General features: G+C 41.5%; 1 protein-coding gene and 1 pseudogene across 1 annotated transcript; both read left to right on the top strand.

Annotated features, from left to right (window-relative positions):
• Positions 1-196: 196 nt before the first annotated feature.
• On the top strand, positions 197-3,894 carry cnot8 (CCR4-NOT transcription complex, subunit 8). The gene is made up of 7 exons (XM_024431813.2): positions 197-351; positions 1,115-1,316; positions 1,453-1,646; positions 1,817-1,978; positions 2,128-2,272; positions 2,620-2,730; positions 2,968-3,894. Exons 2-7 carry the CDS (start codon positions 1,200-1,202, stop codon positions 3,094-3,096), a joined length of 858 nt encoding a protein of 285 aa, XP_024287581.1. The 5' UTR covers positions 197-351; positions 1,115-1,199; the 3' UTR covers positions 3,097-3,894.
• Positions 3,626-18,113, top strand: LOC112259127 (annotated as a pseudogene).
• Positions 18,114-18,392: the final 279 nt, after the last annotated feature.

Consider the following 18,392-nt stretch of genomic DNA (forward strand, 5'->3'; position numbering starts at 1 on the left):
GGTCTTTATTGTGCTGAAAACTTACTGTACATGGGGGGTCATGACAACAAACCACATTGGCAACTATAAAGTTCAAAACTATAGATATGTAGCTTGATATAATATTGTAATTCATTTTTCTTGGGGGAAACGGTTGTATATGCTCCGTGCTCTTCAGCAACTACAATCAGACTATTTGGGTCAGAGCTTCAAGAGAGAGTGAAGGTGCGCTTTTTTTTTTTCTTCACTGCGCCTGCGTAAATGTTTATCTGACTTCCGATAGCAGCAAGTAAGCCAACGTTAACCAGTAACGTTAGCTATCAAGTACTAGCAGTAGCCCCAGCAGAAGTACAATATCATACGACGGATCAGGTAAACATTGTTATTTGTGGTTTATACGGTTCATAGTAGCTAGCCAATACCATAATATGCGAGTCCAGCAAATTACTTAAGTGAGTTGGCTAGCTGTCATGCCGTTTTCCAGCTAACGTTAGCTTGTCATCTTCATACTAACCAAACGAACCAACGCTAGCAAACTGAGAACGTTAGTTAGCCATTTCGCTAACTAGTCTAAACTGATTCGGCTAGCGACCGTTGAATGTTATGGAAGATTGCAGTGATGTGACAAGTTCGTAATTTGGATATCACCAAATTGGGAGAAGGGGGGGTAAATACCCAAAATAAAAACTATGTGTTACGGAAGATTGACGAGGTAGTTAACATTTATGTTCGCTAGCCACACTGGAGGTTAATGTTATCTACCGTGAACATACTATGTTTCCCCCTGTAACTGACTTAGCTACATAGCTTGTTCGTCATTCCATTGTTGCTAGCTAGTTAACCAAGTGTTTGTACAAGAATCGGTCATAATTTGGATAAAACAAAGTGGAGTCGTTTATCCAGCCAAGCTCGCTTGCTATTGAACTACCAGCTAACGTTAGTTAGCATCCCTCATACCGCAGTGATGATATCAGGCCAGTCAGGTTTTGATTTAAGCGCCCAGCCATGTAGTTAACTACATGTGTTTGATGTTGAATCCAGCTACTGCACACTTTAACTAGCTATCATTTTGCATTTAAAATGTAATGGTTGATTAGCTGAATGGCCTATATGAATTTAAACCTCTTGTTCCCAGAAAGTTTTTTTCTTCTTCGCCACACTGCTCCCTGAAGGTGCTGCAGAATTATCGGTGTTTTCAGTCCTTTCCTCAACCTGCAAAAATGCCAGCCGCACTTGCAGATACCAGTCAGATTATCTGTGAGGTCTGGGCAAGCAATGTGGAGGAGGAAATGAGGAAAATCCGACAGATAATTCAAAGCTACAACTCCATTGCCATGGTAATCTATCGTATCAAATATGCCAATACCCTATTTTTAATTTATGCTTAGTAGGTCTGGGAAGGTTTTGATATTGCATTAAAACATTTGATTTCAGTCATTTAATCATTTAATGATGTCCTCCTTGTTCCACCAGGACACAGAATTCCCCGGAGTAGTAGTTCGACCAATTGGCGAGTTTCGCAGCACAGTAGATTACCAGTACCAGCTCTTGAGGTGCAACGTGGACCTTCTGAAAATCATCCAATTGGGACTGTCGTTTATGAACGAGGACGGAGACTATCCTCCTGGAACAACAACATGGCAGTTCAATTTCAAATTTAATTTAACGTGGGTGTTATTCCTTACATCCTTTTTACAATACAGCATAGCCAGTGATGAATTTAAAACTAGCATGCTTATGTTTATTTGGGTAGGATTTGTTGCCTCATTAAAGTACTTGAGTAATAGTTTGTTTTGTTCCTTTCTGGAAAAAAAGACTGATGTTCTTTTGTAAACAGAGAGGATATGTACTCCCAGGACTCAATAGACCTACTCCAGAACTCCGGCCTCCAATTCAAAAAGCACGAGGAAGAGGGGATCGACACACTTTACTTTGCTGAGCTCCTGATGACATCTGGTTTAGTGCTGTGTGAAAATGTCAAGTGGCTCTCCTTTCACAGGTAGGGATGTGTGGAGAAATGTCAGTGGGCCTAGGCCCTAGTTTTTCCTGGTGACCAGGTTCAGCTCTGGGCCCAAGTCATTAACTCACAACAGTGCCTCAATTGTCATTTGAGAAATGTTATAATCTACCTGCTGTTCTCATTTGCAGCGGGTATGATTTTGGCTACCTGGTGAAGCTCTTAACGGACACTCGCCTACCTGAGGAGGAACATGAGTTCTTCCAGATCCTCAATCTCTTCTTCCCTGCAATCTATGATGTGAAATATCTGATGAAAAGCTGTAAGAACTTAAAGGTAAAGACACATTCCTGGTAACCTGCTTATTCATTTATGTTATGGTATTAGCAAAGCCAATGAAAGCACTGTTGGCTGTAAAGCATGTCTGACAGTTTGAATCTGAGTCTCATGCGTGCCTCAACTTTGTTGGCATGCTTAGCTTGATTAGCTAATGCAAGTCTTCAGGTCTCAGACAAGGTTACTCATCACACAAGCGTGGCTCATTGAACTGCCCCAGCTACACAAGCAATGGTGGTCTATTGGTAAAGAAATGTGACTGACATGAAATGTCCTTTGACTTCCCCAAAGGCTGAGGTAGAGCATATGGCTGCAGTTGGCTGACTGTTACCTGTGTGTTTGTTCAGGGAGGACTCCAGGAGGTGGCTGACCAGCTGGAACTGAAAAGGATTGGGAGACAGCACCAGGCCGGTTCCGATTCACTGCTCACAGGGATGGCATTCTTTAGGATGAAAGAGGTACCTACTATTCTATTCCTTATGTCTCCTATCTTCCATGACATTTTCAACATTGTGCTTACACCTGTCATGTCCTTTCAAATCAGTGGTCAGGAAGGAAAATAACCTTTTAAGGTTGACAGTCCCAGTTCAAGATGTAGAAACTAGCCTTGATGATGGGGACGTGCATCTTGGGAGAAACTGAGTCTGACAATGTTTCTGTTCCTTGAAACCTCTGAAGTAATTTGTCTTTTGCAGCTTTTCTTTGAAGACAACATTGATGATGCAAAGTATTGTGGGCGATTGTATGGATTGGGCTCTGGGTCCACTCAAAATCAGAACGGCATCTCAAGCTCTTCCCAAGAGGAAACTAACAACAAGCACTGACTGACCACGAGGCCATCAAGTGGAAGACTCACTTGTTTTATCCCATCCGGTAGATGTTTCTCTTCTCCTCTCACTCCCAGAAGAAAACATGAGATTCATTTCTGTATTGAACTTCACCAGCTGCAAAAAGGGCATTGATTACCACAGACTCTCCTCTTGAAACCATTTTGTTCTGTCATAGTTGATTTTACTGCGTATTGCCACCATTCAAATTCCCTATTGTACCACCATTGAGCCTTTCTAGCACCCATCTCACAGGTCCAGTATTCGAAAACCTTTTATCTGTGTGTTACAGCATTGCAGTAACTACCATTCTTTTAAAAGCATGGGACCAGCTCGTGTATTGTACTGCAAATGATAAGTGTAGCATTTAAGTGCTCAACAGCAATTCCCTGCACTCCTGCTTTTCATAAACTTTATTTAGACCCAACTGTAACTCAAGCATCAGTAGGTATCGTTCCCAAATAATTTCTGTGTTGGATACATGCTTGTAGGGATTGTACACTTTAAAAAAAACAAAAAAACAATTATGCTGGACAGGTATGTAAACTATAATGTAAAATTTCACTGCAGCCAACCTGTTTTAGCATTTTTCCTTTCAGGAAGGAGATTTTTAGGTGGGTACCAGGTTGGTCTGAGTATGAACTTGTTTACAGGGGCCCCCTGCAGTTCTGTGTAACATTTGCTTTTAATTTGTTCACCGCTCAGTTTAAACAGATGTTTTTGGTTGCTATTGTTTTTACAACATACATTGTTTGAAACAGTTGTATATTAAAACATTTTCTATTTTCAATGTGACATTTTTAGTATTTTGTCATGTCTTGTTTTAAGGCATGCCCAAAAATGTATTTCCTATATTTAGGCATGCCTTACTGAACCAATTGTGTCGCTGTTTTAAGGTTGAATTGGGTTACGTAGTTGGGCTGCATTCTGTCACGTAACATAGCTACTTGACTTTTCATCCATATTGTATCCTCTTCATTATTGTGCCTAGGCTAGCATACATTTATCTTTCCCAGACCAAGCTTGAGCTGTTAACTGACAGAGCAAGACCTGCATCTGATTTTAAAAAGGGTAAAGGTTCTAAGTTGTCTTGGACAGGTTCATTTCCACCCTGAGGTAGTTGGATCCTCTGCATAATTAAGGCTTTTCCACGTATTCCTCCTTAACATGAGGGATACTCGGAGTGAGGTAATGTACACAGAATTGGGTGCCGTTGTTTTGTAAATATAGGGTCCATTGCACATAAGTGCAATAAGTATCAAACCGCATTACTTCAATCATTTCATTCCAGACTAAAATGCTACACCTGATGAATCAGTACATACATTTATTTCATATTTTTAGGCTGGTGTTCATATACCCAAATCTCATGTAAGTCAGATGTATTTTAGTGAAAAGGTTTACTGATATACAGTGCCTTCGGAAAGTATTCAGACCCCTTCACTTTTTCAACATTTCATTAAGTTACAACCCTTACTCTAAAATAGATTTTTTTTAAAATCCTCAGCAATCAACACACACTAACCAATAATGTCAAAGTGAAAACAGAATTTTAGAAATGTTAGCCAATTTAGAAAAAAAATAAGTATTCAGACCCTTTGCTGTGAGACTTGCAATTGAGCTCCGTTGCACCCTGTTTCCATTGATCATCCTTGATGTTTCTACAACTTGATTGGATTTCACCTGTGGTAAATTCAATTGATTGGACATGATTTGGAAAGGCACACACCTGTCTATATAAGGTCGCATAGTTGACAGTGCATGTCAGAGCAAAAACCAAACCATGAGCTTGATGGAATTGTCCAACCACAGATCTGGGGAAGGTTACCAAAACATTTCTGCACCATAGATGGTCCCAAGACCACAGTGGCCTCCATCAATCTTAAATAGAAGTTTGGAACCACCAAGACTTCCTAGAGCTGGCCACCCAGCCAAACTGAGCAATTGGGAGAAGGGCCTTGGTCACTAGTCAGGATCGAGGCAAAGTACAGCGAAAACCTGCTCAGGACCACAGACTAAGGCAAAGGTTCACCTTCCAACAGGACAATGACCCTAAGCACACAGCCAAGACAATGCAGGAGTGGCTTCGGGAAATGTCTGAACTCCTTGAGCCTGGACTTGAACCCGATCGAACATCTTTGGAGAGACCTAAAAATAGCTAAGCAGCAACCCTGCCCATCCAACCTGACAGAGTTTGAGAGGATCTGCAGACAAGAATGGGAGACACTCCCCAAATCATCCAGAAGGCGAGGTCAGTACAGGTGCTTTAAAGCAGGGACCGAGAGACTGAAAAACAGCTTCTATCTCAAGGCCATCAGACTGTTAAACAGCCACTAACATTGAGTGGCTGCTGCCAACACACTGACTCCAGCCACTTTAATAATGGGAATTGATGGAAATTGATGTAAAATATATCACTGGCCACTTTAAACAATGCTACTGAATATAATGTTTACATACCCAACATTACTCATCTCATTAAGTATATGTATATACTGTACTCTATCATCTACTGCATCTTTATGTAATACATGTATCACTAGCCACTTTAAACTATGCCACTTTTGTTTACATACATTACTCATCTCATATGTATATCTACTGCATCTTGCCTATGCCATTCTGTACCATCACTCATTCATATATCTTTATGTACATATTCTTTATCCCTTTACACTTGGGTGTATAAGGTAGTAGTTTTGGGATTGTTAGGTTAGATTACTCGTGTCGGAAGTGTCGGAACTAGAAGCACAAGCATTTTGCTACACTCACATTAACATCTGCTAACCATGTGTATGTGACATAAATTTGATTTGATTTGAAATGCAGGTGTGCCAAGCTTATACTGTAGCATCATACCCAAGAAGACTCAAGGCTGTAATCGGGTCTGAATACTTATGCAGATTTGACAATCAATGTTTTTATTTTGAATAAATTAGTGAAAGTGTAAACCTATTTTTGCTTTGTCATTATGGGGTATTGTGTGTAGATAGGACAATTATTTTTAAATCAATTTTAGAATAAGGCTTTTTGTGGTAATTATTCTAATCAAAGGAGAGACTTGAGAACCTGAGTAGAACGAAGCCACAGCATTTTATAGCAAAGTCCATCCTCCTGGATGTTCATGACAAACAGATGTGTGGAATGGGTCAAAAGATTAGGATTTGTATGAAATAAATGAATAATTCACAGTATCTGCTGTGTTGACTGTTCTCATTGTAAGGAAACCAGGGCTTGGCCCCCAAGATGAGGGTCCTCTCATTATCCATACCCGAGCCATCTCCTCCCTGGTACCTCATAGTACTCAAACATCAACTCATTCTATGGAATATTGTCTTATCACCAAGCCATCGTAAATCAACTGTCAGCATTAATCCTCAGAGGCTTCTCTCAGTTTACACAGACACATGAGCGTTCTAAGAACCCTATTATGTTGCCTCTCAGAAAAACAGTGTGAATGTACTAATACAGGAATACATTCTAATATGAAAGTATTGTGACTAACATGTAATTCTACCACATTCCCCCATTTTGAGACTCAGTCTCAACTTTAAAGATTACAACTTTAAAAAATACATTAATAAAAATAAAACATCAAAGAACTGACGTAAACATATAGGATAGGTTTTTTTGTCTCCCTTGCACTAGTATATTACCATCCGTTGGGTCACTGAGCTTATAACCTTAACCTAGTGCATAAATTCTTCATAGAACAAGAAACATTAAAGCAATAATGAATTGCATGGGTCTCTGCATGTGACCTGCTGCTATAGCACGGGCTCAGCTTCCTCTGAAGAAACTGAGCACTGTCTCCCAACTTCACCTCCAACATATTCTGAGCGTTCTGCAGATTTGTTTGGTGAGGTCATGATACACAGTCACCTGCAAGAACCCATGAAGAAAAACAAAAGATACATACAGTTTATATAATTCAAGGCTATATCTTCATAGACGGTGAAAAGCAAATATTTAATCCATAATGCAGTGCATGCAACGATGGAGTTTAATAAAAATAAGCTTTAGTTATCTAGCACACTCCAATAGATCAGCATGGTGGAAACAATTATTTCCATTTCTATAGTACCATCTGTAGAAACTAATCTTGTTGGACAAATCCAGGATAGCCCTCTCTTTCCCCCGTGGACCGAATCACAAATATGGCTATGAACTATACACTTCATAATTATCAGTATTACATATACTTTAAATCACCCAATGTCTCTCGGCTTCCCAGTGAGGGTGATCAAACCACACTAGAAAGCCAGGACAGAGGTCATTCAAACCCTTCAAATAAGTGTTTCTTTCTCTATTAGACTAATTAGAGAAACATTCATACATTTCGTATCCCAGGTTTACAGTAAGTTTCTTCAGTACATTTCTTATCAAAATAATTCATGTGTTTTATGAAAACTCAGAAAATAAAAACTGAAGAAAATTCCATGTGTGTGCCCCTTTAAGATACCTCTTCTCTAACCCATGAAACACCCACTAAAACCAAATGAAATAGATCACTCACAATAAATCAGACATAGTATTACAAACACCAACAAATATTCATAACAAGTGTGTTGTGTGTGGGTGCCTGTAAACTATATGGCAACAAAAAAAATGGCCAAGCCTTATTTTATTTGGTAGCACCATTGACGGCCAAATCCAGATACATTTATACTTACAAAACTGCTAATTTCACTAACCGCTCTACCAAGACAATTCTCTAACCGCTCTCCCAAGACAATAGTTTGGGGAAACATTTCAAAGTGAGAGAAAAGGACTACCCCCATTCTCCTGGAAGAGAAAGTGTATATATCGTTAATATTCACTATACTACCTCTTAATCAGCAACCCAAATGTTTTAATTACAAACAAAACATGATGAAGATAATTCCACTGTACTCCCTCCAATCATACATTGTTTGTTTTAATCTACCCCAACATTTATGTGCCCTTAATTTAACATGTGCTGCCCTTATACACGGCAACATGTATCTCACCACTGAGTCTAACAATTCACTTCCTTACATGACTGGTCTCCCTTTCCAGTAATGTTATAACTTTAACCTTTTGCATTGATTTAGTAAAAATATAAACCTGTTGTTTAACAAATCTAGAACCTTCAAAAGGTTGGTGCTGTCTCATCAGCGTAATAGTCAAAACTAACTGCAATCCACTTTAATGACTTGACACTGTTCCACGTAACGGAAACAGATTATCGTTTGAAATGACATTACCTTCCTGCTCAAATTCACTGGTGTTACCTAAACTATAGAATTGAGTAATAATAATTAGAAATTGACAAAGAACATCTCCCATTCAACTTAGTCATATCTCTACACCAAACTAACCCACTTAATTTCTTACAGGCCGCTCAAGTTCAGCGAGCACCAGTCGCTGACACCCACAGACTAAAACATGGAAACTCTACTCTTACCAGTAGAAAAAAATATAACCCATTCTCAAACAAAGTTCTGTGTTTACCTCTATCGTAAGGTTAAAAAACAAAACTTGACAACTTTCTCTTCTCCTTCACACTCATGAAATGTCCATGACTTAAAAATTAACATGTAATGCGCCCAAATTTATAAAATACATCAGTCAACCCATAAAGAAAAATATACATTTCACAATAGATGAGCCTCTTCCTGCCCACAACTTCAATTAATTGCTGTTGAAGCCTTCTTTTATCATGGAATAATTCATGCCTATTTTAAGTTATCAATTAAGATCATGGTCACAGCTCTATCGCAATTGCATATCCGCTAATATTAGAATCCATTAGATATAGGTAACAGTCCATTCTAATTAGACTACAGGTAATAAAACAAACACCTGCTGTTGTTGAAAAGCATATAGTCAATTCGTATTAATATTCAATTTAATGAATGAAATTACGACCCGATTTTCAGCAGTTTCCACCAGCAAACCATTGGGCAACACAAAAAATGATTAACTCGACTGAGAAAATCCATCGGTTAGGGTAAGTTAACCAAAAGTGGACATACGCCAATCAGTTTCTGAGACTATTGCCCAGACTTTGTCATAATGCTTAAACCTTAGAAAACATTTTTTTTTTCACCCTTCATATACGTCTACTTTTGTACACACATGCAATTTGTCATATATTCACAGAATCCATATATAGCGTTAAAATCTTAGGTACTCATTAATTAACCACCCCATTTGCATTTCCAACGTCTCCATCACCCAACTCCCAGCAGAACCCAAAAAACTTTGGTTTCCGGGACACTGCCCGGTGGGTCATGGGAATGATGCTCCACATGTGTTCTCAATGGTCCTCTAACCTCCCAGAAACCACAGATGTGCCGCTACTGTCTAAAATAACATCCCACACTTAATAATACGAAATTATATTTACTATGATAGGCAGTAGTGTACTGAATCCCAAGATAACGTTATATATCCAAACTTATTATCCAAATCTAAATCAGATTATTATATACACTATTCAATACCTTATTATCCAAACCACAGATTAAGACTTATTTCCACATTCACACAACTCTCATATCACATTCACACAATGCTATTCCCAAACACACTTAATATGTGTATAACCTGCAGGAATATTTTATAACAGGGCCCAAATTTGGAATGCTAACTAAAAAGCAGCATTCCCCAAGAGAGGATGACTTTCACTTTAGCAGTGATAAATTCATGAACTTCTTTGAGGAAAAGATTATGATTATTAGAAAGCAAATTACGGACTCCTCTTTAAACCTGCGTATTCCTCCAAACCTCAGTTGTCCTGAGTCTGCACAACTCTGCCAGGACCTAGGATCAAGAGAGACGCTCAAGTGTTTTAGTACTATATCTCTTGACACAATGATGAAAATAATCATGGCCTCTAAACCTTCAAGCTGCATACTGGACCCTATTCCAACTAAACTACTGAAAGAGCTGCTTCCTGTGCTTGGTCCTCCTATGTTGAACATAATAAACGGCTCTCTATCCACTGGATGTGTACCAAACTCACTAAAAGTGGCAGTAATAAAGCTCTCTTGAAAAAGCCAAACCTTGACCCAGAAAATATAAAAACTATCGGCCTATATCGAATCTTCCATTCCTCTCAAAAATTTTAGAGAAGGCTGTTGCTCAGCAACTCACTGCCTTCCTGAAGACAAACAATGTATACGAAATGCTTCAGTCTGGTTTTAGACCCCATCATAGCACTGAGACGGCACTTGTGAAGGTGGTAAATGACATTTTAATGGCATCGGACCGAGGCTCTGCGTCTGTCCTCGTGCTCCTAGACCTTAGTGCTGCTTTTGATACCATCGATCACCACATTCTTTTGGAGAGATTGGAAACCCAAATTGGTCTACACGGACATGTTCTGGCCTGGTTTAGATCTTATCTGTCGGAAAGATATCAGTTTGTCTCTGTGAATGGTTTGTCCTCTGACAAATCAACTGTAAATTTCGGTGTTCCTCAAGGTTCCATTTTAGGACCACTATTGTTTTCACTATATATTTTACCTCTTGGGGATGTTATTCGAAAACATAATGTAAACTTTCACTGCTATGCGGATGACACACAGCTGTACATTTCAATGAAACATGGTGAAGCCCCAAAATTGCCCTCGCTAGAAGCATGTGTTTCAGACATAAGGAAGTGGATGGCTGCAAACTTTCTACTATTAAACTCGGACAAAACAGAGATGCTTGTTCTAGGTCCCAAGAAACAAAGAGATCTTCTGTTGAATCTGACAATGAATCTTAATGGTTGTACAGTCGTCTCAAATAAAACTGTGAAGGACCTCGGCGTTACTCTGGACCCTGATCTCTCTTTTGAAGAACATATCAAGACCATTTCAAGGACATCTTTTTTCCATCTACGTAACATTGCAAAAATCAGAAACTTTCTGTCCAAAAATGATGCAGAAAAATTAATCCATGCTTTTGTCACTTCTAGGTTAGACTACTGCAATGCTCTATTTTCCGGCTACCCGGATAAAGCACTAAATAAACTTCAGTTAGTGCTAAATACGGCTGCTAGAATCCTGACTAGAACCAAAAAATTTGATCATATTACTCCAGTGCTATCCTCTCTACACTGGCTTCCTGTCAAAGCAAGGGCTGATTTCAAGGTTTTACTGCTAACCTACAAAGCATTACATGGGCTTGCTCCTACCTATCTCTCTGATTTGGTCCTGCCGTACATACCTACACGTACACTACGGTCACAAGACGCAGGCCTCCTAATTGTCCCTAGAATTTCTAAGCAAACAGCTGGAGGCAGGGCTTTCTCCTATAGAGCTCCATTTTTATGGAACGGTCTGCCTACCCATGTCAGAGACGCAAACTCGGTCTCAACCTTTAAGTCTTTACTGAAGACTCATCTCTTCAGTGGGTCATATGATTGAGTGTAGTCTGGCCCAGGAGTGGGAAGGTGAACGGAAAGGCTCTGGAGCAACGAACCGCCCTTGCTGTCTCTGCCTGGCCGGTTCCCCTCTTTCCACTGGGATTCTCTGCCTCTAACCCTATTACAGAGGCTGGGTCACTGGCTTACTGGGGCTCTCTCATGCCGTCCCTGGAGGGGGTGCGTCACCTGAGTGGGTTGAATCACTGTTGTGGTCATCCTGTCTGGGTTGGCGCCCCCCCCTTGGGTTGTGCCGTGGCGGAGATCTTTGTGGGCTATACTCAGCCTTGTCTCAGGATGGTAAGTTGGTGGTTGAAGATATCCCTCTAGTGGTGTGGGGGCTGTGCTTTGGCAAAGTGGGTGGGGTTATATCCTTCCTGTTTGGCCCTGTCCGGGGTGTCCTCGGATGGGGCCACAGTGTCTCCTGACCCCTCCTGTCTCAGCCTCCAGTATTTATGCTGCAGTAGTTTATGTGTCGGGGGCTGGGGTCAGTTTGTTATATCTGGAGTACTTCTCCTGTCCTATTCAGTGTCCTGTGTGAATCTGAAGTGTGCGTTCTCTAATTCTCTCCTTCTCTCTTTCTTTCTCTCTCTTGGAGGACCTGAGCCCTAGGACCATGCCCCAGGACTACCTGACATGATGACTCCTTGCTGTCCCCAGTCCACCTGGCCATGCTGCTGTTCCAGTTTCAACTGACCTGAGCCCTAGGACCATGCCCCAGGACTACCTGACATGATGACTCCTTGCTGTCCCCAGTCCACCTGGCCATGCTGCTGCTCCAGTTTCAACTTCCACCTGACTGTGCTGCTGCTCCAGTTTCAACTGTTCTGCCTTATTATTATTCGACCATGCTGGTCATTTATGAACATTTGAAAATCTTGGCCATGTTCTGTTATAATCTCCACCCGGCACAGCCAGAAGAGGACTGGCCACCCCACATAGCCTGGTTCCTCTCTAGGTTTCTTCCTAGGTTTTGGCCTTTCATGGGAGTTTTTCCTAGCCACCGTGCTTCTACACCTGCATTGCTTGCTGTTTGGGGTTTTAGGCTGGGTTTCTGTACAGCACTTTGAGATATCAGCTGATGTACGAAGGACTATATAAATACATTTGATTTGATTTGATTTGAATGTCAAATCTTTTGCATTTTACCATAACCAATAATGTGATTAACATAGTGTTGTAATTCTACCAGTCTGTAACCTAACAAAATGTGGAAAAAGTCAAGGGGTCTCAATAGTTTCCGAATGCATTTTTACATTAACAAAGTCATAGACTGAATAAAATAAACATCTACATCTAAACCATTAAGATTGGAATTGCTGCGAGGCTTTGCGGAGAGAGGCTGTAGTTCCATAACTGCGGAAGTAAGCCACTGCTTCTTGCTGGAGGAAATCAGGAACTGTAGCAGAATTGGAAATACAGAAGAACTAAGCAGTACTCCAGAACATTTGGGTATGGATATTTCTGAAATGGGAGAGCAAGAATATTAACAAAAAATACGTATTCCGTGAACAGTTTTTAAAGATGCACTATTGTCACGTGAATTTTCTATCCCAATGATAATAACTGACAATCAATAGCACTGACCAATCCCTGAGGTTTGTAAGACCATGGGTATAATAATAATTAGTCAAAGACTCAGCTTATGCAAAAGGTTAGTAAAGTTTATTCAGAGAACATTCTAAAGTCAAGAATACAAAGACATCAATTTTGTAGCTGTGCACATACTTCCACACAAACAGTAGATATCCTACGCACATACATACACACAAACAGAAGATATCCTATGCACATACTGTCTCACTACCCAGCCGACAGAGATCAGGGAGACCTTGACCTTGAGGCGTACTCCCTGTTCTCTCCCAAATATCTAGTCAGGTCGGCGCCGAATTTTGATCAGACAGTCTGTGTTTAAAATACCATAAAGACCCTAATTCTGACTAGAACTACACATTTATTGATTATAATTTTATACATTCTAATAAATTCCATATAAATGTATGGTTTCAGGGTGGAATATTCTAATCGTTCAATTAACAGATAAATCCCATTAACAACTATACAGAAATCGCTCTGCCATTTCCTGGTTGCAAAAATTCTATTAGTTTGCCTATTTTCAGTTTGTGACAAAACAAGCCAGTGTAGTGCAGTGAATCATTGTACCATCTAAACCACTGTGAAATATCTTTTGCATAACCAGTTGGCAATTCTCCAACTGGGATTTTGGGAAAACCAGGGAATTTATTGAATGTTCCCGGAATTTTGCAACCCTAGTTTTAAGTATGAGACTGTATTACTTTGACATAGTCTGGAATTTCAGCCAGCTCTTTGTGTTGCCCAGAAACCATGGTGATTAAGGGATTAAGGATTCAGTGTCAGGTCTGAAAAACAAAATCGTACATGAACTCAAGCTTTCACTTACACCAACTACAGTCAGCTACAAAAGTATTTGGACAGTGGCACATTTTTTGCTGTTTTGCCTATGTACTCCAGCACTTCGGATTTGAAATGATACTTGAATAATGAAGAGTGAAAAAGTTACACGCACAAATATCATACCCCCCCAAAATGCTAACCTCTCCTTTAAGTGTAATGGTCTTGGGGGTATGATATTTGTGTGTCTAACTTTCTCACTCAGTCCTAAATTAATTGTAATAGTATATGCAATCATGGTAGGGTCCAGATTCATGTAGATGTGTTTAGAAACATATTATATTCTTATTTACAACAAAAGTGACTCCAAAATGACACAATACATTATTTACCATTCATTTCTATTGGGCACAAAATAATCTGAAAAAATCGCAACCAAAACAAACCGCAAATGCATCCAACAAGTTTGTAGTCACAAGCCTGGGACCAAATACTGAACTTTTGACTACTTTAATACACATAAGTGAATTTGTCCCAATACTTTTAGTCCCCAGAAAGGGGGGGGGGGGAGATTATGTACAAAAGTGCTGTAATATGGATGAAAATACCCTCAAATTAAAGCTGACAGTTTGCACTTTAATTTCAAATCCAAAGTGCTGGAGTACAGACCCAAAACAACAAAAAATGTGTCACTGTCCCAATACTTTTGTAGCTCACTGCATTTCTCTGAAAACACAATTACAGTATCAGACTGTCAAGTAACAAATTATTGCAGTTCTACTTTTAGGCTGAACATCTAACCCTAAAAATCCAAAGACATATGATAACCCTCTGGATGGCCTGGTGGCCGTAGGGCTCAGACAGCAGGACCTGGCAAGCCTTCACACACACTCTCCTCATCACGTCCCAATTCTGAGCACTCACACACACTTCCGTCCCATCTCCATTTGGAGTGTCAGTAATGGGGCTGTCTGACCCGTTTGGTTTTCGCTGGCTGAGTACAGTCCATTAGTCATGTTGCTCTGAGCCTCCAGGCTCTGAGCTGCAGCCAAGGCCTTTTCCTCTGAGGGGTCCACCATATTTTTGTGTTGTTAGATAGAGTCGATACCTACCAGAGAAAGAGTGGAATTAATGAGTTCATTTCACATTGGGTTCAAAGGATGCAATGCCTTCATAAAGTTGGAAGATTAAAACCATACAGAGTGAATATCCATACTTCCATTGAAATTAATTCTGTATGCACAGATCGCCCTGTTGTCACCTGTCTGTGCACATGTGGATAAAACAGATCAATCAGAGCTGCTATGGGTATAAATAGAAGTATTGCCAAGACTTGAACACAAACAGAATCTCCTGAAGTCAGACTCAGACACTTTACTGAGACCTCACCACATCTACTGAAGACATGATCTCCTGTGGAGGATCCCTCTACTGATGGTGCAACATATATCAAGTAGACCTACAAGTAAATCAACTTCACTGCCTCAATTTGAACAAGCAGTGCCAGCAGTACAAGCGGGCAAGCATGCAAGGGCCAGAAGTTACTTTAATATTCGTAGAGTTTGAGAAATAGAACCCTTTATGTTGCCAGAAGCTGTAAAGAAATAAGGGACATATATAACTAAAATGAAGATGAGCTATACTACCTGACCACAGCCAGTGGGGTGGTCAATCAGACCTTCTGTGACATGACCACTGGTGGCTAGCGTGCACACAAACAACATTTACGAGAAGTGCAAAGTGGGCGACTGCTGGTCCAGCCAGAAGGGAAGTAACCCCAACTGGCCAGAAAGAGAGGGGAACTGGGCCAACAGGGCCACTTTTGGAACAGCAGAGGGCACAACCACCACCAACTTCAAGAATCCTGGGTATTATGACAACATGGTAGAGGACATGTCAGTGTGGCACATTTCCAACAACTTCCCTCTGGAACCTGGCCTCCATCACCACACTTTAAGGGGGAAACCTCTATCAACTCTTCAAGCACTACCCAGTGGGATACAATCTGGGTTTTACATTTGAGTTATTTTGCAGATGCTCTTATGCAGAGCGACTTACAGTAATGAATGCATACATTTTCAGATTTGTTCATACTGGTCCCCCTTGGAAATCAAACCCACAACCCTGGCATTGCAATTGCCATGCTCTACCAACTGAGCCACATTCCTATTGTCTATGACCATGGAGACCCACAAACCACCAGAGACTTATGGACCAAACCCAAGAAATGAGTTTCAGCCTGGCTTCATCACATTCAGAGTGATCAATAACGAAAAGGCAACCATGGCCAGCAGCTCTGGGGTTAAACCAATTGACTGCAACTCTGAAACCTACTGTAATGTGAGTTTTTGGACACTTCCCTGAGAGAGCTCCTATATAGTGCGGGGATGTCCCGGCATTTGACTGGGATATCTATGGACACGGCAGAGGCTGGAGTGCATATAAGGCAGGAGCCGACAACTTGTCCCACAGGAGCTGCACCACCTGGGGATGTAGGCTCCAGTCCCAAGGTGGTGGACCCTCCCTTGAGAGCATATCCACTGCCACACTCAGGATGTTAGGTTCAGTGGGGCAAAAAAGTATTTAGTCAGCCAGAAATTGTGCAAGTTCTCCCACTTAAAAAGATGCGAGAGGCCTGTAATTTTCATCATAGGTACACTTCAACTATGACAGACAAAATGAGAAGAAAAAAATCCAGAAAATCACATTGTAGGATTTTTAATTAATTAATTTGCATATTATGGTGGAAAATAAATATTTGGTCAATAACAAAAGTTTCTCAATACTTTGTTATATACCCTTTGTTGGCAATGACAGAGGTCAAACGTTTTCTGTAAGTCTTCACAAGGTTTTTACACACTGTTGCTGGTATTTTGGCCCATTCCTCCATGCAGATCTCCTCTAGAGCAGTGATGTTTTGGGGCTGTTGCTGGGCAACACAGACCTTCAACTCCCTCCAAAGATTTTCTATGGGGTTGAGATCTGGAGACTGGCTAGGCCACTCCAGGACCTTGAAATGCTTCTTACGAAGCCACTCCTTCGTTGCCCGGGCGGTGTGTTTGGGATCATTGTCATGCTGAAAGACCCAGCCACGTTTCATCTTCAATGCCCTTGCTGATGGAAGGAGGTTTTCACTCAAAATCTCACGATACATGGCCCCAATCAATATTTCCTTTACATGGATCAGTCATCCTGGTCCCTTTGCAGAAAAACAGCCCCAAAGCATGATGTTTCCACCCACATGCTTCACAGTAGGTATGGTGTTCTTTGGATGCAACTCAGCATTCTTTGTCCTCCAAACAAGAGTTGAGTTTTTACCAAAAAGTTATATTTTGGTTTCATCTGACCGTATGACATTCTCCCAATCTTCTTCTGGATCATCCAAATGCTCTCTAGCAAACTTCAGACGGGCCTGGACATGTACTGGCTTAAGCAGGGGGACACGTCTGGCACTGCAGGATTTGAGTCCCTGGCGGCGTAGTGTGTTACTGATGGTAGGCTTTGTTACTTTGGTCCCAGCTCTCTGCAGGTCATTCACTAGGTCCCCCCATGTGGTTCTGGGATTTTTGCACACCGTTCTTGTGATCATTTTGACCCCACGGGGTGAGATCATGCGTGGAGCCCCAGATCAAGGGAGATTATCAGTGGTCTTTTATGTCTTCCATTTCCTGCCGAAAGTGGTCGAGGCAAGATGGATCGCCTGAACCCTTCTGGCTGGCAGGCGTGCTCTCATGAGGACTGAGTCCAATTCAATGCCAATGAAGGCCATCCTCTGGGTGGGCATCAGATGACTCTTCTTGTCATTTACAGTAATGACCAGCCTGCCGATATGGGTCAGGAGCATGTCTCTGTCTGACAGGACCTGTGTCCTGGTTGGGGCTCAAATCAGCCAATCATCCAGGTAATTGAGGATCAACAATCCTCGGGACATGAGAGGTGTCAGGACAGCATCCATGCACTTTGTGAAAGTGTGGTGTGCCAAGGGGAGGCCGATTGGAAAAACCATGAATTCGTAAGGGAGAGTTTATGTCGTGACCCCCTTGGATTAATAGGAACCTGGTGAGGGATAAATTACCCAGTACCTCTGCAAAAACCGGGGAAGACCCTTGTGGGAAAAACAGGCTGTTGCTTCACTGCACGCTGTGCCCCTCCCCGCTGTCGTCCCTTAGCACGAGGTGATGGGGCAGGAGAGGGAGCCCACCGTTGTTCGGGTGCAGGTGGGTGGCGACGGTCCATCTGCCTTGGGGCCTGAGGAGGTGGCATGAACCGTCTCAGGGTCTCCCGGTCCCTACGAATATTATCGGTCTGCTCTAGAATGTCATCAACCCCTCTGCCAAACGTCAGCCTTGGGGTGATGGGGTGAATAGCAAATGTGTTCTGGAGAGCAGGTGGCAGACAGGATTGGGCCAGCCAGAGATGGCACCTGGGAGGTAACCACATGCACCATGGCCTGGAGCAGGGAAAGCTGGCGAGAAACCTCCATCACTTCCCTGGGGGAGTTCCTATGTGCCCTCCTGCAGCCAGGAAAACAGTCTGCAGGTAGG

This window comes from Oncorhynchus tshawytscha, linkage group LG09 (assembly GCF_018296145.1).
Source record: "Oncorhynchus tshawytscha isolate Ot180627B linkage group LG09, Otsh_v2.0, whole genome shotgun sequence".
NCBI lineage: Eukaryota > Metazoa > Chordata > Actinopteri > Salmoniformes > Salmonidae > Oncorhynchus > Oncorhynchus tshawytscha.